This window comes from Schistocerca nitens, chromosome 1 (assembly GCF_023898315.1).
Source record: "Schistocerca nitens isolate TAMUIC-IGC-003100 chromosome 1, iqSchNite1.1, whole genome shotgun sequence".
Taxonomy (NCBI): Eukaryota; Metazoa; Arthropoda; class Insecta; order Orthoptera; family Acrididae; genus Schistocerca; species Schistocerca nitens.
In genome coordinates, this window is record NC_064614.1 from 219261778 (window position 1) to 219289263 (window position 27486).

The window sequence follows — 27486 nt, forward strand, 5'->3', positions numbered from 1 at the left end:
TAGAATTCTTCCTATGAATCTCAACCTGGCGCCTGCTTTTCCCACTATTTGTTTTATGTGATCATTCCACTTCAGATCGCTCCGGATAGTAACTCCTAAGTATTTTACGGTTGTTACCGCTTCCAATGATTTACCACCTATGGCATAATCGTACTGGAATGGATTTCTGCCCCTATGTATGCGCATTATATTACATTTATCTACGTTTAGGGAAAGCTGCCAGCTGTCGCACCATTCATTAATCCTCTGCAGGTCTTCCTGGAGTACGTACGAGTCTTCTGATGTTGCTACTTTCTTGTAGACAACCGTGTCATCTGCAAATAGCCTCACGGAGCTACCGATGTTGTCAACTAAGTCATTTATGTATATTGTAAACAATAAAGGTCCTATCACGCTTCCTTGCGGTACTCCCGAAATTACCTCTACATCTGCAGATTTTGAACCGTTAAGAATGACATGTTGTGTTCTTTCTTCTAGGAAATCCTGAATCCAATCACAAACCTGGTCCGATATTCCGTAAGCACGTATTTTTTTCACTAAACGTAAGTGCGGAACCGTATCAAATGCCTTCCTGAAGTCCAGGAATACGGCATCAATCTGCTCGCCAGTGTCTACGGCACTGTGAATTTCTTGGGCAAATAGGGCGAGCTGGGTTTCACATGATCTCTGTTTGCGGAATCCATGTTGGTTATGATGAAGGAGATTTGTATTATCTAAGAACGTCATAATACGAGAACACAAACGTTGTGTAACGTTTTCATATTATGTGATGGTGACTTCGTAAGAGTCGAATCTGTAAGGCCTCTTCCGTGTAAGAAACTGGGAACTTCTGGATAAGCCTGTCAGTCGATAGTTCTGACGCTGTGTAATGGAAGAACCTTTTTGTTTTTTCCAGAAAAACAAGGATAGGTCGGCATTGCCCAACATACTCCTGAACAGGATATCAGCGGAGATAGGAGGAAGCGCGAGTATGTGACGCGTGTTGTTTGCAGTAGTGTTTGAATCAGCTGGAGTGATTCAGCGGTGGCGGTGCGCGCCGGCAGACGGTGACATCCTTGAGGCGACACAGCTCAGTGGGCGAGCGCGCCGCGCTTCCTGCCGGAACACCCACGCTGCCGGTGGCGCCTGCGGTGCTGTGCCGTGCTGTGAGGTGCGAGGCATGCGGCCGCAGCCGGCAGCGGCACGCCTCGTCCGGTGCGCCGCGGACTTCCCTGCGCAGGTTCAAGGAACCTGACATCAGCCGCTGCGCCACTCATAACGGACACGCGCATTTTTCCTTGCATGGCACATTCCTTTCCGCAGCCATCGCAACTGTTTGTACATTGGGATTCGACCGTTTCAATGTTCATAAGTATATTTCGTCAACACTGCTTGAGGAGGGAATGGGTGAAGAGGCGATGTGGCTTACACACAATGTATAGTGTAACCGATGTCAGCTACTCGATTTGGTGAAGTAGCTTTTGAATACTGTACACAAACTCGACAATTCCAGAAAATCAATAAATCAGGTTCCACAACTTGCCAATCAGGCAGAAGAGCTTGACACAACGCACAGTTGTGAAACTCATTAATGTCCTCTTTTGGGATGTTGTTAACTCGCGCGTCACATTAGCTTGAATGTCGGTTATGTCATCAAAACGTTGGCCCTTTATGTGAATTTCGACACTTATTTTTAGCGGTAGGTTCGTATTGATAACTCAGTCTCGTCACCCGTGATGATTTTTTCCAGAAAATAGTTGGCCGCGTTTTGCATTTCAGTAAACCCGAGACGGGCATACATGCGTCGTCGTTTTGCTCGGGAGTAAAAATGTGAGAGACAAACTTTGCACACTCTTTTTCGTTTTTTAAAACATTCTGGAGAATGTCTTGAACACTTTATACGTTGCTGCACTGCGATTCGTGACACGACGACGCTGACGTAGTACGGTCGCACGTCAACTGCAGTCCAATTCAAATTACTTGATAGTTGACACTTCATGCGTTGTATCTGGTTTCCTCCATTCAGAGCGCTCAACGTCACTCTCGAACCGTTTGCCATTGCCAAACTGCCATAGCAATTAGTTCGCTTACGATTCCTTGTCCGGCTTTTTCTTCATGTGGTTAGATCCCGAATCCTGGCTCCGGTCCACATCGCGCGCGCGCACACGCACGCACTCACACATGTTTCATACACAGCACTAACCAAACACTACTTGATCCTTCCACACAAGAAGAGATTGAGCGTCATTTACGAGCACATAATTATTATAAGATAGGCTTACATTAGAAAAGCTTCGTACGACATTGCGTGAAGCCGAATTTTTGAAGGCTGCAGTTAATCGGAGTACAATAGCCTTTTGCAGGTTAATAACATAGCGTAATGGTTAGCTTAGCAGATTTGGCGTGTAGGAGGTCGAAGAGTGTAGTCTCCTCAGATACAGCGATTTTTCAATCTAATCAAATTAAATCATCTTCATTCAGGTAATTGGTACAAATTTAATTTTCATTCTTTGGCGCGTCATTTCCATCATATTGAATTATTTTTAATCTGCTTGTGTCGCCTCTAACCTGCAACCAAATGCCAACCAGGGCTGCTCACCGGTTGGTATCGTGGAATCCCCTATAGCCAGTATGAGAATAGTGACAACGATAAATTACTGTGTGTTTTTACTGCTAAAACTGAAATTTTGCTGCGGGAGATAGGGCTGTGCAAATAAACATTCTACAGTTTGTTTCTGTCTTGAGTTTGCTCCTAAAGGTTAGCGTGAACAAAGCGATCGTGATTTTAGTTATGCCGCAAATCGTTGACCGCGGTTTTCTTGCATCATAGCACATCATGAAGTTGTGGTTACTTTAGAACAAGAGTTTAAATTCAGGGCTACAAAGCCCTTCGTCTGTCGCAGTCAAGTCATTGGTCGCTTAAAATCAGATGTCGACAGAGCATCTCCCATTTCCGTAATACCTGGCGGTAGCCTCTTCCATCATTGCTTCGCGTTACACATTAACAGCATTTGTGAAGTAACCCACCATGTTTGTGTGGCGCATATAACAGAACGGTAGCTGTTGTTGTTGTTGTTGTTGTTGTAGTCTTCAGTCCTGAGACTGGTTTGATGCAGCTCTCCATGCTACTCTATCCTGTGCAAGCTTCTTCATCTCCCGGTACCTACTGCAACCTACATCTTTCTGAATCTGCTTAGTGTATTCATCTCTTGGTCTCCCTCTACGATTTTTACCCTCCACGCTGCCCTCCAATACTAAATTGGTGATCCCTTGATGCCTCAGAACATGTCCTACCAACCGATCCCTTCTTCTGGTCAAGTTGTGCCACAAATTTCTCCTCTCTCCAATTCTATTCAATACCTCCTCATTAGTTACGTGATCTACCCACCTTATGTTCAGCATTCTTCTGTAGCACCACATTTCGAAAGCTTCTATTCTCTTCTTGTCCAAACTGGTTATCGTCCATTTTTCACTTCCATACATGGCTACACTCCATACAAATACTTTCAGAAACGACTTCCTGACACTTAAATCGATACTCGATGTTAACAAATTTCTATTCTTCAGAAACGATTTCCTTGCCATTGCCAGTCTACATTTTATATCCTCTCTACTTCGACCATCATCAGTTATTTTGCTCCCCAAATAGCAAAACTCCTTTACTACTTTAAGTGTCTCATTTCCTAATCTAATTCCCTCAGCATCACCCGATTTAATTTGACTACATTTCATTATCCTCGTTTTGCTTTTGTTGATGTTCATCTTATATCCTCCTTTCAAGACACTGTCCATTCCGTTCAACTGCTCTTCCAAGTCCTTTGCTGTCTCTGACAGAATTACAATGTCATCGGCGGACCTCAAAGTTTTTACTTCTTCTCAATGAATTTTAATACCTACTCCGAATTTTTCTTTTGTTTCCTTTACTGCTTGCTCAATATACAGATTGAATAACATCGGGGAGAGGCTACAACCCTGTCTCACTCCTTTCCCAACCACTGCTTCCCTTTCATGCCCCTCGACTCTTATAACTGCCATCTGGTTTCTGTACAAATTGTAAATATCCTTTCGCTCCCTGTATTTTACCCCTGCCACCTTTAGAATTTGAAAGAGTAACCAGTCAGCATTTTCAAAAGCTTTCTCTAAATCTATAAATGCTAGAAACGTAGGTTTGCCTTTTTTTAATCTAGCTTCTAAGATAAGTCGTAGGGTCAGTATTGTCTCACGTGTTCCCATATTTCTACGGAATCCAAACTGATCTTCCCCGAGGTCAGCTTCTACCAGTTTTTCCATTCGTCTGTACAGAATTCGCGTTAGTATTTTGCATCCGAGACTTATTAAACTGACATTTCGGTGATTTTCACATCTGTCAACGCCAGCTTTCTTTGAGATTGGAATTATTATATTCTTCTTGAAGTCTAAGGGTATTTCTCCTGTCTCATACATTTTGCTCAGCAGATGGTAGAGTTTTGTCAGGACTGGCTCTCCCAAGGCCGTCAGTAGTTCCAATGGAATGTTGTCTACTCCCGGGGCCTTGTTTCGACTCAGGTCTTTCAGTGCTCTGTCAGACTCTTCACGCAGTATCTTATCTCCCATTTCATCTTCATCTACATCCTCTTTCATTTCCATGATATTGTCCTCAAGTAGATCGCCCTTATATAAACCCTCTATATACTCCTTCCACCTTTCTGCCTTCCCTTTGCTTAGAACTGGGTTGCTATCTGAGCTCTTGATATTCATACAAGTGGTTCTCTTCTCTCCAAAGGTCTCTTTAATTTTCCTGTAGGCAGTATCTGTCTTACCCCTACTGAGGTAAGCCTCTACATCCTTACATTTGTCCTCTAGCCATGCTTGCTTAGCCATTTTGCACTTCCTGTCGATCTCATTTTTGAGACGTTTGTATTCCTTTTTGCCTGCTTCATTTACTGCATTTTTATATTTTCTCCTTTCATCAATTAAATTCAATATTTCTTCTGTCACCCAAGGATTTCTACCAGCCCTCGTCTTTTTACCTACTTGATCCTCTGCTGCCTTCACTACTTCATCCCTCAGAGCTACCCTCTTCTTCTACTGTATTTCTTTCCCCCATTCCTGTCAATTGTTCCCTTATGCTCTCCCTGAAACTCTGTACAACCTCATGTTCTTTCAGTTTATCCAGGTCCCATCTCCTTAAATTCCCACCTTTTTGCTGTTTCTTCAGTTTCAATCTGCAGTTCATAACCAATATATTGTGGTCAGAATCCGCATCTGCCCCTGGAAATGTCTTACAATTTAAAACCTGGTTCTTAAATCTCTGTCTTACCATTATATAATCTATCTGATACCTTTTAGTATCTCCAGGATTCTTCCAGGTATACAACCTTCTTTTATGATTCTTGAACCAAGTGTTAGCTATGATTAAGTTATGCTCTGTGCAAAATTCTACAAGGCGGCTTCCTCTTTCATTTCTTCCCCCCAATCCATATTCACCTACTATGTTTCCTTCTCTCCCTTTTCCTACTGACGAATTCCAGTCACCGATGACTATTAAATTTTCGTCTCCCTTCACTACCTGAATAATTTCTTTTGTCTCGTCATACATTTCATCAATTTCTTCATCATCTGCAGAGCTAGTTGGCATATAAACTTGTACTACTGTAGTAGGCATGGGCTTTGTGTCTGTCTTGGCCACAATAATGCGTTCACTATGTTGTTTGTAGTAGCTAACCCGCACTCTCCAATTTTTTTTATTCATTATTAAACCTACTCCTGCATTACCCCTATTTGATTTTGTATTTGTAACCCTGTAATCACCTGACCAAAAGTCTTTTTCCTCCTGCCACCGAACTTCACTAATTCCCACTATATCTAACTTTAACCTATCCATTTTCCTTTTTAAATTTTCTAACCTACCTGCCAGATTAAGGGATCTGACATTCCACGCTCCGATCCGTAGAAAGCCAGTTTTCTTTCTCCTTATAACGACGTCGTCTTGAGTAGTCTCCGCCCGGAGATCCGAATGGGGGACTATTTTACCTCCGGAATATTTTACCCAAGAGGACGCCATCATCATTTAATCATACAGTAAAGCTGCATGTCCTCGGGAAAAATTACGGCTGTAGTTTCCCCTTGTTTTCAGCCGTTCGCAGTACCAGCACAGCAAGGCCGTTTTGGTTAATGTTACAAGGCCAGATCAGTCAATCATCCAGACTGTTGCCCCTGCAACTACTGAAAAGGCTGCTGCCCCTCTTCAGGAACCACATGTTTGTCTGGCCTCTCAACAGATACCCCTCTGTTGTGGTTGCACCTACGGTACGGCCATCTGTATCGCTGAGGCACGCAAGCCTCCCCACCAACGGCAAGGTCCATGGTTCATGGGGGGACGGTAGCTGTACCCCAGGCAAATTAGTAAGAAAATCGGCAAATGGGGGAAAAATTTATATATAAAAGTTTTGAAACTTCGAGAAAATCCTCGTATGGGGTATAGTAATACGAAACAGGAAAGCTTCCCTTCCTGGGAAGGGGGGGTGGGGCTGCGGCGTTCCCCTTTTATCCCCTCCAAAAGTCAGTTTTTTACCAGATTTTAAATTTATACGCAAGAAGGCTCATTTTTCAAACAGAGCTCTTACTAGCAAATATATTACTCGCAAAATTGTTCACGAAAAAGATCTTGTGCATCTTTTCATTTATACGAATTGTATTTGAGGTATAAGAATTGGAATAGAATTTTGTTAACGCAATAGTTCGCAGTTTTTGTTGCTGAGCGAAGTATTGAAAGGAAATATTTTGTTGCCTGTATATTCTACGTGATAATATTTATTTTGCGATCAGTATTGTTGAAATCAGGAGTACGTGCCACCAAAGAAAACGTCAAGTTCCCCTTCCCATTCAATCAGCGCTCCCCTACCACTATTGTCGCTGCCGTTTCGCCCTACCCAGTGTCCAGTTCAGTTGAGATAATGTTGTGAACTGCCAGAGTAGTGCCAGTGTGTTCTGTTTTTGTGACAGTATTCATCAGTTTGCCCGCATCTCGTGGTCGTACGGTAGCGTTCTCGCTTCCCACGCCCGGGTTCCCGGGTTCGATTCCCGGCGGGGTCAGGGATTTTCTCTGCCTCGTGATGGCTGGGTGTTGTGTACTGTCCTTAGGTTAGTTAGGTTTAAGTAGTTCTAAGTTCTAGGGGACTTATGACCACAGCAGTTGAGTCCCATAGTGCTCAGAGCCATTTGAACCATTTATCCATCAGTTTGTGGTGTTATGAAGTGCTTCTTATTAGTCTCTTTGCTTTTGTCTGGACTGAGAAAACAATAATGCTGCACCCTACTATCTGTTTTATTTGTGGTAAATCTGTTTCGGAAGAAGAGACATCAATAGTGACGAAGGGCTTGGAAACTGATACGCGTCAGCAAGTAATGGAAGTATGGGGCTCATAATCTTCTACTGAATGCTGGACTGATTGAAGTGCATAAGATATGTAGACGCGAATATATTAAGGAACGTAATATAAGGAAACTAATTAGTCAGAATGTTGCACAAGCGGATGATAAAAGTTTGAGATCCTCTTCCTCTTATCCATTCAAATTCAATAACGACTGTTTCATATGCGCTGAAAGTGTGACTTAGAGACGGAAACGAAAAACCAGTCCACAAACGCCGTGGTGTGTTTGAAGTTCACTCTTTGAAACATACTCTGCTTGAGAGAGCAGAGAAACGCGATGATTTTGGTAGAAAGGTTGTCGAACGGATCAACAATGTTTTGTGTTCAGAAGCTGCAGAAGCCCGTTATCATCAAGATTACTATGCTAAATTAGTGTCGAACCCCTCCTCTGTTCGGAAAAGAGGCCGCCCTCAAGATACCAACTTTCATGCCGCTTTTCAAGAATTGTGCAGATTTATAGAGAGATCAGAGGAATGTCAATTTTCACTGCTCTATTTGTTGCAGAAACATAATGGTCTCCCGCACCGAGAGACAATGACTATAAAAACTCCGAAAAATAAACCGCTTCAGTGATGGCGTCTTGTTTGTCACAATGCCAAAAAATCCCCCAGCTGTATGTTTTCGCGGCAATGGCCACAAACTTTCGAATCAGTGGTACAATGAACGAACAGTTAATGAAAAAGATGAGAGAAAGAGAATAGTAGAAGCAACATCAGCTATCATCCGTGAAGATACAAGAATGACTCCTCACAGTGTTGCTGATTATCCAGATGTCAATGACTTGACAGAGAATGCTGAAGTTATGGTTCCAGACACTTTACACGAATTTGTGAATGGTGTGGTTTTGTCAAAGCGTAGTGAAGAGTCCCCTTTTTAAAAAAATGCATAGCAATATTCAGTGCAATTGTGTCAGCTACAAGGCCTCGTTCATTTATCTCCCCACTGCAGCTTGGTCTTGCGGTGTACTCATTTCGTAAAGTGGAATCAAAAATCATTGTTGAAATTCTCTGGAATTTGGGTTTCTGCTCTTCTTACAGCACTGTGGCTTCATTTAGGGCTTCTACGTTCTGGAAAACAAATATTTCAAATAACTCATTCTCACAGTTCGTTTTCGATAATGCTGACTTCAATATTGCACCAATGGTGGGCAAAGGTACATTCCATGCTATGGCTGGAATCAGGTGTCAGACTCCAGGGAGAGTCATGCCGAGCTCTACTGAAACAGCAAGTGCCTAATAAATTAGTCTGCTAACATTCGAAGGGCATAATAGGGTTGGAATTGAAGAAATTGTTCTGCAAAATGTCTACTCAGAACAATCATTCAGCCGGCCGCGGTGGTCTCGTGGTTCTAGGCGCGCAGTCCGGAACCGTGGGACTGCTACGGTCGCAGGTTCGAATCCTGCCTCGGGCATGGATGTGTGTGATGTCCTTAGGTTAGTTAGGTTTAAGTAGTTCTAAGTTCTAGGGGACTGATAACCACAGCAGTTGAGTCCCATAGTGCTCAGAGCCATTTTTGAACAATCATTCACGAAAGCAACAGTGCCTACCAATCACGATTTTACTTAGATGATGGGAAAGTTTTTACAGCTTTCTGTACCTATATTGCGTGGTTTTATGGATAAAATCACAAATGGAGAACCTCATACGCAATCAAATGTATTAGCGCTTCCATCCATCAACAACCCGCCCACAGATTATAGCACTATTTTAACTGCTTTAACTTTTGTCACCACGGAGAGTAAGAAGACAACACAGCAAACATGTATCGTGACGTTTGATCAACCACTCTTACATGAAAGCTAAAGATATAGTTGCAGTGGAGGCTAATGGAGGGAATGAGCTATTCACTAATATAGTAATTCGATTAGGAGGCTTTCACTTGATAATTTCTTTCCTAGGAGCAATAGGATTCTTAATGAGAGACAGTGGACACACTCAACTTTCGTAGACTATGCTGCAGCTACTGTTCCCCATACACTTTGTGGCCGTGCATACACGAGGGCAATTCAATCTCACAGTGCAGTCATGTGTGCTCTTTCAATCATAATACTGGAGGAAATGGCACTCTTCGTGGAGGAGGAGAAGCAACATATTAAAGACTGTATTTCTGATACGAGTGGAAACACTGCATCTTTCGTCGATTTGGAAAAAGATCAAGTGATTGAAAAGCTGAAAAATAAATTTGTCAACACAATTGATGCTATTAAGCAGAGAGGAAACTTCCCAGTTATAGACACAATACATTCAACTTTTCGTCTTGGCAATGCATTTCATCCAGGCAGAGGGTATGGAGAATTGGGAGCTGCATATAGAATGTATGAGAGCTATGCTCCCAATATTCCGTGCAACTGGACGCTTTCCTTACGCTAAGGCGTGTCATTTGCACCGCGAGGACATGGAAAACCCGAAAGTTACCATGAAACCCGCGGAGTTCTATAAATTCACCAAGGACAGCTTCTTCACGGTTCGACGCTCTATTAAGTATTAGTGTGGACTATGGACCGACATGACTATAGAAAAAACTCTTATGAAGAACCTGAAGATTATTGGAGGTGTTTGACACGGAAGAGGTTTCACCGATAGTGTGTTGAACCGATGGATTTGCCGTGTACCAATAGCCCATCAAATATGTGAAGCTATGGAACAGTTCTGTAATTTAAATTCAGTTTCGGATGATCAACATGTTGAACTGAGGAGTGGGAGGATAGAAATTGACGAGAAAATTCGCAGAACATTCCAGGTATGGTTGTAACTATACACACCATTTGTTTATAAGGGGCAGTTGTATTCATTAGGATCTGGATTAGTAGCTTCTCAGAAAGTAAATTGCTACAAAGCTATGTCAGTTAGTGAAGAAGCTCTTCGAACAGTAATTACTGTCTTGCCAAAATTTGGTTCTCTGTATGCATGTAAACTATTAGGCTTGAAAAAAAAAATAGATACTGTGCACGTTTCATTTATCTGATGATTTAAAGGATTTGCTTCTCGTACGAATTACCGAATGTACCAGTATCTCTGTTTGACAGCAGTGGATTGATGCGGAAAACAAAGAAGTCGTCGCTGTACAGTCTTTTCGATCAAGTACCTGAAAGGAATATTGACAATAATGAATCGAAGTTCTTTCCTATGGATAGACTGTTTCTTATCCACCACGTCGTGTGGCCCGAGATTGGAACTTTTGGTTACACTTATAAAACCTTAATACCCAATATTCAGACACATTATAAAGATGTTGTTGTTGTTGTTGTTGTTGTTGTTGTATCTGAGGAATATTCAAAAATGTCTCTGAACATAAAAACTATTGAACGCCGAAAGCGAACGATGAAGCGGACCTCACGAGAAATTCTCTTTAATGACGAAACGTTATTCGTTGAATCACAGTCTGTCGTTCTTAGTAACCTCAGCAATAAGGAAATGTTTCCAGAATGAGCAAGGTTCGCAGGAGAGCTTCTGTAAAGTTCGGAAGGTAGGAGACGAGGTACTGGCAGAAGTAAAGCTGTGAGGACGGGGCGTGAGTCGTGCTTGGGTATCTCAGATGGTAGAGCACTTGCCCGCGAAAGGCAAAGGTCCCGAGTTCGAGTCTCGGTCCGGCACACAGTTTTAATCTGCCAAGAAGTTTCAAGGAAATGTTTATTACACAGCTTGTGCAAAAGCTAGACAGTTTTGGTATTGAAACCAGGTTTGTGAGTGAAGATGTAGATGTTGAATTTGTTGCAAAAGCAACATATGCCTCAATTTTGCCAGCAAGTGATTGTAGTGGGTCAAGAAGTAGATGTTCTTGTGCTACTTATCACTCTTACTCCAATCGACACAGACAATCCTGATGAAGGTAGGTAAAGGTAGCATCAGAACGAGGTGTTAGAGTGCTAAAGATACACGTAACTCCTCACTTGTTCGTGAATGCAAGAATTCAGTGCTGTTTCTTTATGCAGTAAGTGATTGCGACAGCACTTCAGCCTTGTTTGGGAAAGGAAAGCTGCAAGCTTTCAAACTATTCACCGGTATCCCCAACTCCATAATATTTCACAGATATTCAACAATCCTGCCTCCTCTGCTGATGCCATTGCAAAACCAGGAGAGAAATTTATACACTCTCTCTACACAAAAACAGTAGTGTGTCCTGACGATAACATAAATGCCATTCAATTTAAATGTTTTAATGTACTCGTGTATCAGGCAAACAATGCTGCCATATTCCCTCGTTTGCCATCCACTGCTGATGCAGGACACCTCCACTATTACCGAGTTTACCTACAAATCCAGCTATGGCTGGGGAAAAACTTGGATCCCAGAAACATCCTGATTCATATGAAACGACCACCTGCTCTAGAGAGAATACTGCTACTGCTACATCCTAGTAATTGAAGTTGAATAAATCTAAAGTAAGACCCTAAAAAAAATGTTCCATGTAAACAAAAGCCTGTTTTATGAGAGATTTCACTTTTTAGCTACAAATTTTAGCACTCATAAACCAGTTACGTTGCTTGAACATGCAGCATTTGACCTCCTCCGAGTAGTTTTTCACCAGAAATATTCTCTGTCAACCGAGCGAGGTGGCGCAGTGGTTAGCACACTGGACTCGCATTCGTGAGGACGACGGTTCAATCCCGTCTCCGACCATCCTGATTTAGGTTTCCCGTGATTTCCCTAAATCGCTTCAGGCAAAAGCCGGGATGGAGCCTTTGAAAGGGCACGGCCGATTTCCTTCCCCATCCTTCCCTAACCCGAGCTTGCGCTCCGTCTCTAATGACCTCGTTGTCGACGGGACGTAAACACTAAATCTCCTCCTCCTCCTATTCTCTGTTATATAGATAACTTCGTTAAATGAACCTTTTTTCACAAAGTTTGGAAAAAGGAAAATAAATTACATTAATGGCCGGAGAGGAGGAATCTCTCCCGATAGGGGAAGGAACTTTCCTGTTGTTTTTTTTTTTTTTTTTTTTTTTTTTTTTTTTTTTTTTTTTTTTCTCTAAGTGTTTTCCCAAAATTTCAAAACTTCATAAAATTTTCCCCCATTTTCGTAATTTGCCTGGACTACTGACAACGATTGTGGCAACACTGTAGCGGCAAGTGACCGACGTCAGCTAGAAATAATTTTATTCGGACTTTAATCAGCAATGCCTGCTCACAACTGACTGGCCAAATGCACATCTGCTATTTACAGTGGTTCGCTGAAGTTGTCACTGTTTTTACTGCGCTGACGTCGTTTATACCCCAGGAATAATCTTTCCGCATGGATGGTGTGTATATGGGCAGACGAGTGCTCTGCGCTTTGGAAAATCCGTGCGAAAGTTTTCATTCCCCTTCTAATTCTACGTTCAGCCACATAGTTTCGGCTCTGTTTCCGCACAAAAAACTAATACTAAAGCTAAAGAGAGAAGTATTTATCCAGAACACAAATAGGCAGTGTTGAAATGGTGAAATGAGATTGCATTTGTTGAGTGTTTCGGTACAAAGCTTAAGTGTTATAGTTAGGATAAGAATATATTCATAGTAATAGTATGTGCAATAGAAGCTCGTAATTATGTACTTCCTTTTCTTTAAACACTTTCTCGTGATCCTTCTGCCAGTTAAAGTATTTAACGCAATAATTTACATTTTTTAAATGTTGAAATACGAGGGTTGCGCAGATAGTAATTCACCGCCATTTTTTTCTCAGCCGAAAACTATGAAACGAATGCGAAACGTTACGTATTTTTGAAGGCTCCTGAATGAGAGCGCCACGTTTCCGTAACTTCCGACAGATAACACGACAGGACATAACTGGCCCTTGTTTCGCCTCGTAAATATGTGATAGTAATCTTTGACATTGTTACACTGCTATTGTAAGACTCACAAAGTAGTAGGCCTACTGCTACTTGCGGAGTATGTGTGCTGGTGGATTAAAGGCTGTTTTGGGCCACTGTGAATTCTCCACAGTTTTTGAAAAAGTCGGCATGGAGAAAATGTACAGTATGGCTTCAGGTGCAGTTAGACACAGTCTTGCACCCGATGGAATAGCTAGCCTTCTGCTGTGACTACGGCATATAAGCATTTAGCTATTGGTTAAAACATTGGGACTAACATTGGGACTAACATTGGGACTCACATTCGGGAGGACGACGTTTCAAAGCCGTGTGCGGTCATCCTGAGCGGGATTGTTTCTTTGAAAAGGCACGGCCGATTTCCTTCTCCATTCTTAATCCGAGCTTGTGCACCGTCCCTAATGACCTTGTCGACTAGACGTTAAAACACAAATTTTCCTTCCTTCAGATCTGATCATTGGGCTGGTGATGTAACACTACTAGAATTACAATCTGGTAAGGTTACGAGCTGCGACCACTCAGTAACCGATACTATGACAATCTGTCTAGTGATACTGCGCCAGGAACGCAAACAAGTACGTTTTAGTTCGAAAAGCGGGCATGGATACATATTCGTCAGTAATTAAAATAGATTTAATAACAAGTCTGTAAGATAACAGCTTCAGTGCTCCAGAATAAGCCGCCAATATTTATTCAGCACGACATTCTAAATTTGCCGCTAGAACTCTATTTCCCCTTGCAGGACAGCGCTCCAGAAGGCACACAGGTCAATGACTGGGGGAAGAAGGAACCACAGGGCGTTCCCATGGCAGGAATTATACTGGCGTCTGTTTCCCTCACCTGTCCAATCTTAGTTGGAACGGCTGTATTTTCTCACGCCCGTTCCCAGAACGACGAATGACGTCTGCTGCTGACACCCGTGAGCCCTCAGCACCCAGTTCAGATAAGGTGCCGCATTACAGCTATGCGTGCTTAGGGGCATCACCTCCGCGCAGGAAACTGCTCGTCAGTGAAGCGGTATCCCTGTTGTTGCGAGGACACCTCCTACCCATCGAATGCCGGGTTTCACTGCTTGTGACGTCGCGTAGGTGCTGAACTCTTACTTGAAGTACGCCCAACATTTCTGCTCCCCGCTCTGTCGAAACTGCGCAGCTTGTGAACTGACATAACGCAAAACGTTTGAGTGTTTCAATGAGAAGAGTACTCGGGTCTGTACAGAGAACTGCGCCCGATTCCTTTCCCCACTGCGTGGGGAGGATCTGACATGGGAGTAACTAATATTGATCAAATTTCGCAAGGACGTTATGTATTGAAAATACAGACACACGTATTACGGCGTTTTGCTAGACACTCCCTAGTGTTTGATGGTGGAAAATAGTATATTTCCTGCAGTATCTTGGGTTCCCGTCATTCAATGAGTCTAGCAGAGCGAGGTCGGCGGTGAAGCGGCCAAGGCTGGTCCGTGTTCGGTTCTTGGTTGTGGCGTTTTTTCATTAGGTATTTTTTCGGTGTATCTGATAATACTTCCGATAGTAAGAAAACTGGTGGTGGTGGTGGTGGTGGTGGTGGTGGTGGTGGTGGTGGTGGTGGTAGTAGTAGTAGTAGTAGTAGTAGTAGTAGTAGTAGTAGTATCTTTCTTTGCTTTGTTTTGAAATAGAACAGCGGGAGGTGTGATTAATAATCAAATGAGTATATATTGTAATGTATTTACAGTTACTTTCATCGTGATACACGGTGCAAAAATACACTTAATGTGTATTATTGCCTAATGCTAACTGATCGTCTATTCGTGAGCGTTCTCTCAATCAGTGGACTGAAATTTACCGTAGAAGGGGCAAAGTCTATAAATATTTTTCGCACCTTGCGCAACACACGAACGAAATCGCGCTGCATTGACATGTTGTCCTTCGGTTAGTTAGGTTTAACTAGTTCTAAGTTCTAGGGGACTAATGACCTCAGCAGTTGAGTCCCATAGTGCTCAGAGCCATTTGAACCATTTGATATTAAGACAGTTATTTGGGTCACTTGTGACATTTTTAGTGATATTTTAATGTCTAAAGTCGTAAAATAACAACTTACCCCAACTTAAGGTAACAAGCCGGGGTAAGTTGTTACGATATTTGTTAAAGCTATTATTTGTGAAATAAAAAACTAAATTATTAAACCATGTCTGTTTATTTAAGTAACAGGGTGTATACGACCCGAGACAACCGGGAAATCCGGGAAAAACCCGGGAATTTTTTCATCCGGGAGAAAACCGGGAAAAGCACGGGAATTTTTCGGAATTCCGGGAATTTTTCATTGTTTTAGCTTTCAGTTAAATTTTTGTAATTTTGACTGTAGAATTGATTCTCTAGCAAAGAATGTTATTGTATCCTGCTACTGGAGAACGATACTACAGCAATAAAATATAAACGAGAGGGAAAAAAATAAAACTTTAATGGCAAAATAAATGTGCGATTTACAACAAAAACCGTGCACGCACAAGCGCGTGCAAATAGCCAAAATATGTCAAAGGCCGTGGGGCGCAGACTGTAATTCTTCCTAACAATCAACTGCTTGCTATGAGCATGACGTCACAACTGTTCACATTAGGTTCGTTTGACCAAATTGCCAGCGGTCTGTTGCGCATGCGCATTTGACTCGCGTATAAGCAGTACCTTCTCCCGCTACTTGAAGTTTGGCTGTTAGCTGTATCGGCAGTAGTAGTAGCAGCAAGCAGCCAGATACAAACGAGAAAAATTTTTCCTGTTCGCCGTAGCTGCCAGATTCACGCTTGCACAGAGTTGTCGTGGGGAGCGGGTTAACCTCCACGTCACCAGTGTTTACGTTACGTGATTTCGCTGCTTCTCTTCGTGTACAGCTCCCACGTCAAATGAAAACAAAACGAATTTCTGTGGCCGGGAGCTATCAAGTGAAATAAAATACATTCCCATAATTACTGAGGGCAAAAATATATTATTAATTACAGTTTTCTGATTTTATTTCCAAGTTAGTAGCAGTCAAGCATTAATCGTCTTGCAGAACAGCGAAGTTATTTTTGCAAGTTTGCTAAAGAAATTTGGCTTTATTAATCTTTCCGCCGAGGCAATCATTTTATTTGAAACGAAGTGTTTCATTCTACAGTATTTGCTATTTCCAACTGTTCGCTGAGTTTCAAGTGCACGTTATCATCTTCTGCCATATATGGCATTATGCGGTAGTAAAGAACTAAAAATGAGATCGTAGAGCACTGGTACTCGAAGAAAATTTACATCCCAAAAACCACACTGAAAAGCTTAATATCAGATGGGACCTACTTCATTGTGAATGTGGAAAAAGCCAATTTGCACTTCAAGCCGAATTATGCATTTTAGTATGGTTTACGAAATTCCGATGCTCTTTGGAGTATCCTTTGATGCACTGTTTCTTTTATGGTGTAATGTAAGCTCTCGTCCTGCTTTGTACACACGAACATACGGGCGTCCTACACCACTGCAGTTGCACACGCACAATAATGCCTGTTTTCTGGTGCTCTCTGGCAACTGGTAAATCGAACCTATTTCTAACAGTCGCCGGATAGTATTGCGAACGATGGTTAGAAAAGCGTTACTTTCAAAGTAAATTTCTTTTTACGCAAGATGAATTATGTTACGTGTGAGAGAGTGGGATGGATATCTAAATCACAGAGCGTTCTAAACTCAACAGTTTGAGGACCAGCCACTTACAAGACTTTCGAGCCGAGACATTTAGTCATAATTTTAAATTTACTGGCACATTTGTGTGATGTGTCTTAAAGTATAACACACGCAAGAAAAGATCAATATTACATGTGAAAGCTTAGCTTCTGTTGTAGCGTGTTAATCATAGAGACTAACATTATATGTGAAATCTTAGCTTTCCTTGTAGATATACTGTACTGTGTACATTAATGTAGACCGTTAACTTATCCTCTTGCGTGTTCGCACTATGTAACCAGTGATCTTGCTATTGGCTGACTATAACACGTGTCCTATTCTCTGAATAGCTGCTGTCATCGGCTAACGAGATCTCGTGGCTTGAGATATGACTCGCTTACAAAAGGACATCGCAACCTCGGTTTCAACGCTCCGGAAACTAACGCGCTGTGTTTGGTGCAATTCGAATTTATACTTTCGTAATACGAAAATATGCAGCGTATATGTTGCTGCAAATCAAAGGTCTTTCCAAAACTTCTCTCCTTTTTTAAATTTTATTATTTTTTTTAATTAAACGTCCCTCCAAAACTTCTTTGCCCCGTCTTTTCTTTTTTCCGGGAAGTTCAATGCGATTGTATAAAACGTTAACCATTCAAAGGATTGATAAGTTTCACAGTTCCGAGGGAATATCTACGGAAAACTTACTGTCACTTAGCACAGAAAAAGTGTATTTTCGCCCGGGAAAAAGCATATTTTTTAAACGGGATATCCGGGAGAAATCCGGGAATTTTTTTCCTTGTCCCCGTATACACCCTGAGTAATAATAAACATGCCGCACGAATCATCAGGTAAACAATTGTTATCTAACAAGTAACAATTTGTACTGAAACGATTATTAACCCTTTAGTAATTAACAGCTTATCAAATAACTTGTAACTATTCGGCCTTGATAATTCATTCTTCAATCATATTGGCCCTGTCTTAGGTTCAAAATATTGCCGTCATAGGCAGAAAACACATATACTTAAAAATTAATCATTAGAAGGTATATCGCAATCACAGTTCGAGTATAGGTAGTTTAATAAGGCTTGATTCTGCCTACATCGGGAATGGGCCCAGTTATTACATTCTTGACACTGAACCCATTCTTCACCAGAACATAAATTTAAGTAACTGGCGCAGCGCAGTAGATGATAATGCTTTAAACTTTCATCTTCACTCTCAGACCTTTCACTACTGGTTTGTAAAACCTGTCGTTTAAAAGACTTGCCCTTCCCTTTGCCTTTACCATTCCCTCGTGTTGTTTTATCTTTCCCTTTTCCTTTATTTTTTCTCACTTTTTCATTGTTGATGTTCACTTTCCTTGTCTTGCTTTGCTCTTCTGCTAAGGTTTGTTTTACTGGAGTATCGATTAAAATAGCGGATTTTCTAAGACGTCTCTTGTTTATTCCAAGACTTGGCGGTGCCTTCGGAAAAAGACGTACTGCTTCTGGAGAGAAAGGGACTTGATCTCAGAGTTGTTCTTCTGACACCAGAAACTGCAGGCAGATTAACAACCCCTGATTGACCTGCGAATCAACGATTTGTCTTGTATCTGTACTAATGTTTACAATTTCAGATGCATTAACGTATATGCTAATAACAGTCGCAGATACTGCTCCGACCTATTGTTCGTGGTGTCATGTGAAATGCCTAAAGCAACAGCTGATGCGTTTACTAAAGCTAAAGGGCGATCTGTGATATACGATGGAGCATAGTCGTTTCCTGTAAAAACTTTGGGGGTCATAAGGCGAAATGCCAGCTTTCCTGAAAGCGCTCATTACGTTTATGGGAGTCACTGCACGAGGTAGTATTCCATTGGTGTTACTAATGAATTGTGGCAAGTTGTGCCGAGCTCAAAACGTGCCCCCAAAAAACGCAACATTCAGCCCCAATCACACATGTTGAAATAAAAGCAAGATATTGGTTACGTTACGATACATAGGTAATTTACACATTGTGTACCAAAACAGTAGATAAATCCATACAATAAAACACTGAAACACTAAAGGCTACTCGATAAAATTCGTGAGATGATCAAAAACATGAAATACGAAAATATTTACTTACGTGAACCAGCGACACACGTGGTGTCGTTACGAAGTTCCGGGGACCACTAGTCTGTTTATGATGGCTGCCATCGGTGTTGTGTGACTTTTCATTTCACAACATGTTTACTTCATATTCTACCTCTTTCCCTCGCGGAGTTATTTCAATCGGAACAACTTACCTCGGTAAGGTCTACCCCCTCTGTCCTCTACTTGGTTCGTGGAAAACATATCAGATTCACATTACTGAAATCATTTCTGTATGATATCGATTGGGCTGTGTACCAATCATAACGTATAAAAGCATCTCCTGAAAGACCGGCGTGGACAACTGGTTACGGACCAATGCATGAGTTTTGATACCATTCGCCCAGTCTCGTAACTATGTGCCTTCTGTGATGTCGCACGATTTTGAAGTCCTACTATGAAATTCTTTACCTGTCAGAAAAAGTAAAATCTAGTGCGTCATGTATTACGATGAAAATAAGTCAGTACGTTACATAAACTTACTTGATTATTAATCACACCTCCCTATGCTTTACTGTAGAAAGGAAAGAAAGGTATTCCCAGTATCACAATATTATCAGACACACCGAAAATAATATCGAACGAAAGAAAAGGCACAACCAGAAATCGAACATAGACAAGCTGCTCGATAGTATAATGCCTTGACCTCTCTGCTACGCACATGGAATGACGAGTAACCAGCTATAACATGAAAAAATAAAAGTGTTAGTAATTCTAACATTATTAAAGGTGGACCCCATATTATATTAATAAAGTTTTTCAGACGAGCTTACGATGTGTAGCATTGAAAAAACGATTCGATTTTCCGTCATCAACTTTGAACCCAGTTCTTTCAAAAACTAGGAGTATTTGGTAATAGATATAGATCATCACCGAAAAATTTGATCAAAATTGGTGACGCACATGCCAGACCCTCTGCTTATGAGCAAATATCATAAACATTTCGTTCATTACGACGGCTGAAATTTTGTTAGATAAGGCTTTACCTCTTCCTGATAACGAGAGTGGAGTAATCAAGCGTTCAGTTGTTACGGGCATCGTTCCAAAACCGTGTGAATAGAAGACCTCCATTAAGATATTTGGGCTTTTGTTACTCTTCTCCCGCACAGGAACCCAATTTTTACTAACTGCTGTTGTATACCATTAGGCAGGTATTTGGCCGGAGGGGGCGATGAGCTCTCCCGCCACCTTGTCACATCCCATGTGTGTTCGATTGGTTTCAGATCTGGCGAGTTGGGGGGCCAGCATATCAACTGCAACTCGCCACTGTGTTCCTCGAATCATTCCATCACACTTCTGGGCGTGTGACATATCGCATTATCTTGCTGAAAAATTCCACTTCTATCTTAAAACACAATCGTCATGAAGGGGTGTGCGTGGTCTGCAACCCCAGTTTACCATACTACCATGCTACTTATCCGTCATGGTGCCTTGAACGAGCTGCACAGGACCCATTGTCCCCCAGAGCATAATGGAGTCGCCGCCAGCTTGTCTCCGTCCCTCAGTACAGGTGTGAAGGAGCTCTTCCCCTGGTAAACGACGGATTTGCGCCCTCCCATTGGCATGATGAAGGTATCGGTGTTCATCAGACCATGCAGCGCTCTGCCACTGCTCCAAAGTCCAGTGCCGATGGTCACATGCCCTTTTCAGTCGTACAGGCCCATGTCGTGGTATTAACATTGGTACATGCATGGGTCGTAGGCTGCGGAGGCCGATCTTTAGGTGCACTGTGTGTTCGCACTTGTACTCTGCTCACTCTGATGTTAGTTCCGCCACAGTTCGCTGCCTGTCCTGTTTAACCAGATTGCGCAGCCAGTGACATCAGATACCTGTAATAAGGATCGCCTCGTGTTGAAGATAGTCACCGAAGCACTCCTCAAACAGTCAAGTCGTGCATTTTTCGAAATGCTCGTGCCGAGCCTCCGGACCATCGCAGTCCGCCCTATTTCAAAGTCCGATAGATCGCGCGTGCCTTCCCCATCTGCAAATGGACAGTACGCTCACTGATATTACATGTAATGTGCGTGTGTGACGGCAGTCATTCCTCGCCAACTGACGCTGCCATCGCCTGGACAGGTTTATATAAATAGTAGGTGGATGGTAATAATGTTGTGGGTGGTCAGCGTACTGCATGATACTTAACATACACGATATTGTTAATAAACTGAAATAACGGTGGAATGTTAACGGTTATGATGTGTTGATTGTATGAAACATCCGCTTACATGCCTCACTAAATTAATAAAGCTACTAAACCTCGAATATCGGTAGTGACAAATAAATGAAAATCTTACACTATCTATGAATTTCGTTTTATCTTTCAAAGACTCATTGGTCATATCGTAGTTAAAAAGCTTTCTCTTTTGCTGGAACAAGAAATACGTATTCGACTGAAGGATATCTGACCGATTATCTTTAGTAGCGCGTCTGAGACGGTCCGACGTGTTTATTCAGGGCGCGTCAAGTTGTGCCCAGCTATTTGTGGATACTTCTTTACCGCTTTGAACGATGCACAAAGGATTTCTTCAAGAGCCAAACGAAAAAAGTATATTCTACTTTATACTCCGTGTTTCCAGTACCTTAATAGACACTTCATTTGCTTAATTCGGGTGTCAGTAATTCCCATTTTGTTCATAATGTTGACAGCGGGCAATCGTATCGTTCTGTCGATACATTTGACGTGAAGGTGCGGAGTATCCGTAGGCATTTCTACCAGACCGCCTGAAACGTAGATTTACCATAAATTTTCGTCACACACGGATAGTAGTCAACCAACACGGCTGACATTGGTCCACTTAAAAAGTCGTTCCTTTCCCGTTAACATGATTCCAACATAACGGTGCATAACTTGTCGCCAATAAAGAAAGGAGGATGCACTGGTACATAATAACGCATCTTTCAGACACTCTCTCTCTCTCTCTCTCTCTCTCTCTGTGTGTGTGTGTGTGTGTGTGTGGGGGGGGGGGGGGGGGGGAATGTTACATTTCCGTGATTGTGGAACTATTCTTCAGTCGGTATTGAAAAAGTATATAGTAGTTGATAGTTCACAGGACTTCGTATAGCTTAAAAAACGTTATGTCCTTACCAGTAAAACAGTACGTCAGTGAAAACTTTTTGCCTGAATAACGAGATATAATTAGCGCGGGAGTTGCGCCCTACAAGGTAATCGTTCTGGATACACGAGCCCGGTACGTCATACCCATGACGTCATCACTAAGCAACACTGCCGCTCCGAAAACGCCGGGCTGTGTATACATGTATGTACAAAGCACTTTGCCTCCGCTTTGGTAACTGCATTAAACGATTTCACTGAAATGGTCCTCAGTTCGAATGTTTCGTTCTATAGTTTGTTTTTTGATACGGCGCTGAAATTTAGGAGCGATGCAGGTGTTTGGGAAAGGAAGGTGCGTCTCGTTGCTGATGAGTTGGGCGTATTTTATAGCTGTCGACAAGGTCGTCCGTTAGACGAATCGGGACTCTGTATCATTTACGTTGAGTGTCCTTGATGAATGCTTAACATTTTATACTACCTGTTTGGCGAAAGCTTAGCCTGTCTAACCTGAACTTCAGTAAAAAGTAAAGGGGCTCGTTATTTGACATTCAGTAAGGTTTGCGGAGTCTTCCGTCTCCTAGGCTAGTATTGCATTGTCAAAGTTATTTGAAAAATCTTCTACAAAAGCTCGGCCCATGGCCATACTTTAAGTGTTTGATAAAAATGGCGCAGAACACTAAGATTTTTTTGAAACGCCTTTTATGTAAAAGATATTTGTTAAAGGCCTTTTACAATCTTAGGCGGACATTAAAGGTACTTCCTTCTAGTAGACCTAGGCTTATCTTGAACAGTCGCTATTCCTCTTTCAGAAACCATATTCCAGGCTGTATCCCATCTTGCTTCCGTTCCCAATGACGCGGTGACTTACGAATGAAAATTTTGTCGGTGCGGAAGTGGGAGGTATATATAGGGAAGGGCTGAGTAGAGGGGGAGCCGCGCTCGGGCCGTCTCGTGCGCACTCGGCTCGGACTTCGGCAGCCGGCCGTGTGGGTAAAAGTCGACAGATGCTCTTGGAGCGCCGAAGCGAGAGGAGGGTGTGTGCCGTTGCGCCCGTTCCCGTCTGCGTCTGTACGAGTTCAACGTGTGTGTGAGAGGCACAAGTGAAGTGACATGATTTCTTCGAAACTACATACAGCTGCCGAACTGGTGGATATTATCTGATGTCAGAACGTGTGTCAGTGTTCTTCAGTGGTGGAGTGCTTTTGCTTTTCTCCCCGCGGGGGGACGGTGCCCTTCACGTAAAGGGAAGTCCGACGTCCTGTTTCGTAGACGTCTGGGATGCGGAATTCAACGCCCCAGAATGAAGGAACACTTTTATGATAATAGTCCTTTGGGCTTTGCCTCATCGCCAAAGTTCCAAACTATGGACTCGGATTTCTCGCGAGATGAGTGGTCGCCCGGCCCTTGGAGTCCTGCAGAGGTTTTAGTAGCAAGAACTCTCACATGTTTATGTGCCACATTAGCGTCTCGCTTCTACAGGTTCCTAGCCAGATTCTCGGGTGAGTAACTGTATATAGCACATAACGTATTACAGCTTTTAATAATTCTGGTTATATTCTCACTATGAATTGTCAAAACTTAAGTCAGTAGTTAGTGTATGTCATGGTAAAAACAGTCCCTGGAAAGACTGCTTGGGTGAAGTTACGTAGACGTGGCCTTAAACTGAGCCGCTGCGTAGGCGGGCAGCTTTCTGTACTGGCAATGACTCTTTAAATTTTGGAGGCCTACATGGGTGCCCGTAACGAGTTGTCAAATTGTGGCACCGTTTCGAGCCGTCGATGGAAATTGATTTTGTAAACTGAATAGTAGTTCTATAGGTGAAGATTTGATCCGTGGAACTTAACGGAAAGACTTGCAACTTCTGTTATATTATACATCGGATATTTAAAATGGAAAGAATAATGCTTAAAGAAATCAGTTCAGTTTCCGATTTTAGATTTTACATTGAGAATGCTTCTTACGCAACCTGAATGAAACTTTAAAACTCGCATACACTGCAAGGTTAGTGGTACGCTGTAACATGTAACTACAACATGAATTGCGCGAGATTTTGAAACAGCTGTTCGTCGCCAGCTCGTGCCTGTCAGGGAAACTACAGCCCGTAAGTAGTGGTGACCTAAAGCGGCGCTGCCGGTGTGTTGGTCTCTCACTTGTGTACCGCCTGTGGGCGATAACACGGTGTACGGGTTCCGTTATCAGTGAACCAGTTCACCGACTTTTTGCTCCTGTTTTCTTATGCTCGCGCCAGTGCGGGGTCCCTGCAAGTGTTCAAAGACTCTTACGCTCATAACTTTGCGTATTGCAATCTCTGGTTTATTTTTCTGATCGATGCGATACATGACTTATCATTCGCCCATAATTATGTGAAGAGCAAACGATTGTTGGATTGTTTGTCTTCAAATAGTCGCTTTCTGTGGTAAGACAAACGTTGACTTGCGGAAGAAATAGATAACGGCACGTTGCATAATCATTGCAAAGGGTAAAATGTTTGTGTAATACGGTCAAGGACAAATATAATAAATGTCGAATTCTGTTGCATTTTTGGCCATGTCATCTTGTAGTATGCAAAATATTGCGAAAATGTTGAAGATTTTGCCACTGCTGCTTCTGGGACTTCTGTGGGCGAGAAGGTTGGCGTGGCTTGCTAGCGCCTTCCGAAATTTGCGGCTGTGCCAGGGAGAGACTGTCTCGTCCAAATCAAGGTCCGGGCACTACGTCTGTTCTGATACGAAAGAAATGTGATACTTCCTAAGACAAAACATACGGTAACGTCACTTCTTAAGACAAAACATACGGTAACGTCATAAAATGATTTCCTTGCTCTTTAAAAAAGGGTCATGCACTAGGGAACAACAAGCATGCCTCTCGACTCGTGAAATCCTCGTCCAGTAAGAAAATGTCTTGCAATGCATTATCATGACTATTCCTTTAGTAAAATCTTTCGCCGACAGTACCATACTCTTAATTGCTTGGTCAGTAAGTACGTAGAGGAACGGGAGGCGGCGATACTGGTGCTGGTTACTCGGCACGAATACCATGCGGCGTTCTGTATACAGGTGGAGATTTAGGGTAACACCGAATTTTATAACATGCTGTTTCGTATAGTGTTTCTTGAACAAATTAAGTAATAACTTCGCTGGTTGTCAGTGAAGGCACACTACCACCTCTTTGAAATCCTTATGTCAGATAATTTGGAAATACTGTAATACGGCAGTTTTTCCAAGTTGAAATCAATCTTTTAAAATGATTTTCAAACTTCCTTCCACTAGTTTGTGTCAGCATTGGAAAAGTACCGCCAGGCTGGTACAGTAACTGCAAACAAGAGGAAACATGATGTTATTGCAATGACCGTGGCATCCATGGCTACATATTTTTTCCCTTTACAATGCAGTAACCAATCTTAGACGTTAGCACTAAGGCGTGGTAGCGAAGGTTCCGTTATTTTTCAGCTCCATTTAACGCAGGCCGTTTTCTCACCCTTGCAATTGTGCATGTCGGATCAGAAGATACCGGTGCAATCACTGACCGTCACTGCTTCCTCGAATGACCGAGTTGCCGTAGTGGCACTAAGAAAAAAAAATTCAACATCAGACGCGTAGATATCGTGTGTAGCGTTTCGTTGTGTGTTGTTCAAATACCTTTTACCATTTCGCTTAACTGATGATGATAAGACGCATGCTTTTTTTTTCCGTGGAAACTTGATCATGAAGTTTAGATTGCGTGTTTATTTTGACGACTGTAAAGCACATCGTTGCGATGTCTCGTTTGAAACCAACTTTGTGACGAATTTTTTCCATCAGCTACAGAAGTCACATAGCGCTCCGTGTTCAGAAGGTGTTGCATCCCATAAATTTTGGTAGAGTTGCATATAGCCCATTTAAGTCGCTTGTGCATTCCATTTTCCGTTACAGAATGCTGTGTGTAGCCCAATTTTCTCTGTAACGGTAAGATCAAACTTGAATCTCTGGAAGTACCGTACATATTTGTGTCGAGCATTAAGACTGCGTCAATATGACTTCAAAGAACGCACCAGCTGAAGTAGAGTACGTCTCCCTTCAGCGTTTGTTTTTGTGAACAAATGAAGCCATGTAACTGATACGAAGAACCTGACACGTCTGATACGCCAAAGAAATTAACCAACACGAGTGTGCGGTAGTTAGGAATGCGCAACACTAATGAAATCGGAGCTTTCTCATAATTTGAAGTTGGGAGATTCGTTCATTTTTTCTCTATAAAGAACATGAAATAAACTTCCCTTGATAATTCCAATGGGATATTTGTTGGAGATAAGTAGGTGCAAGATGGTCAGCATACACGCAGAATAGTTGAATGTTGTTGCTGTGGAAGGCAATTTTCACGGATTACGCATAATGTCAACATTTTAGAGCAAGGATCCAAGTCAGGAATCTATTTAATACAATTTAAATCGACTGCTTAAGTCCAAAGCTTACAAAAAAATTGAAGCTTTAAGTAAGTTCGATGTTTCTCGAAAGAGTGGTATTGTATCTTCGTGAAAATTGGAGTTCAGAAAAGACTCCCATACTCTCTCTTCAGTGGGAGTCTTAAACTCTTCGGTCCTTCGCAATGGCCAGTTGGAAGGAACTTAACAATAGGCCGTATAGTCTCGACCTGATGAAGTAATGGCCTTAGTTGGGGCTTGTCATTGTAATAGATACCCAGTTACGACTTGTAGGCTTTCTCGATATTGTTTTCAGCGGAAGAAGGGCAGTTAATTATACTAGAAAATCAAAGGAGACGCTATATTGAGAACCACTGCATACAGGAAAATCGTCGACAGAGCAAGAACCTCTCTCCGGAGAGCAGCACTGTCTTCTGTGCGCGACTGCACTGTCACTTGAAGTTCATTTACACAGTATAAACAGCTAAAATAAATAACAGGCAGTGATGAATCGCCAAAGGTTGGATTTTCGCACTATCCTGACTTAAAATGCACCTTTTCTGGATTACCTTGTATAAACCAAGGGATCATTTCTGTTATAGGAAGAAACTCCGTCACTTAACGTTGAAGCTAGCTGTATATCTCTGATGCGGGGGTGCGAAATATTAGTAATAAGCCAAAGAAATGCACTAATTCCGTGTTAATTGACACAAGCGTGATATTTAATGTACGAGTGTGTTACTATCTTCTATTTTCTGAAGGCATTCGAAATTTCGTAGCAACCTTCTTTCGTTGAGATAATGAGTAATTAAAGGTTACTGCTTTGCAGCGATGGAGGTACTACTCATTAGTTCTAGTGTTTCTTAATATGGTAAGTCATCTGTAGTCATATTTGTAATTTATTATTCTATAAGAAGGTTCAATCATTGTAATTCTCAGTAATTCCTAGGTGTCGTGAAAGTAAATAAAGGAAATCACTTGACTTTCCTATTACACGTTCGCGTCAGGTTAACGCGACCACCGCCTGTCTTCGATGTCAGTGTGAAGTAACCACTCCCAGACGTTGTACA

At 42.2% G+C, this 27486-nt stretch overlaps 1 protein-coding gene across 3 annotated transcripts in view; it reads left to right on the forward strand.

Moving 5' to 3' along the window:
- The window catches only part of LOC126246060 (protein spitz-like), a 624919-nt gene that overhangs the window by 496509 nt on the left and 100924 nt on the right, over nt 1-27486 (forward strand). Inside the window, exon 1 of one of the 3 annotated variants that reach the window (XM_049948366.1) lies at nt 23039-23516. The exons of the other annotated variants lie outside the window; for them this stretch is intronic. Coding sequence (XP_049804323.1) covers nt 23318-23516 — 199 coding nt within the window. The 5' untranslated portion in view covers nt 23039-23317. Of the gene's footprint in view, nt 1-23038; nt 23517-27486 lie in introns of those variants that run through there. 3 annotated transcript variants of the gene reach the window in all.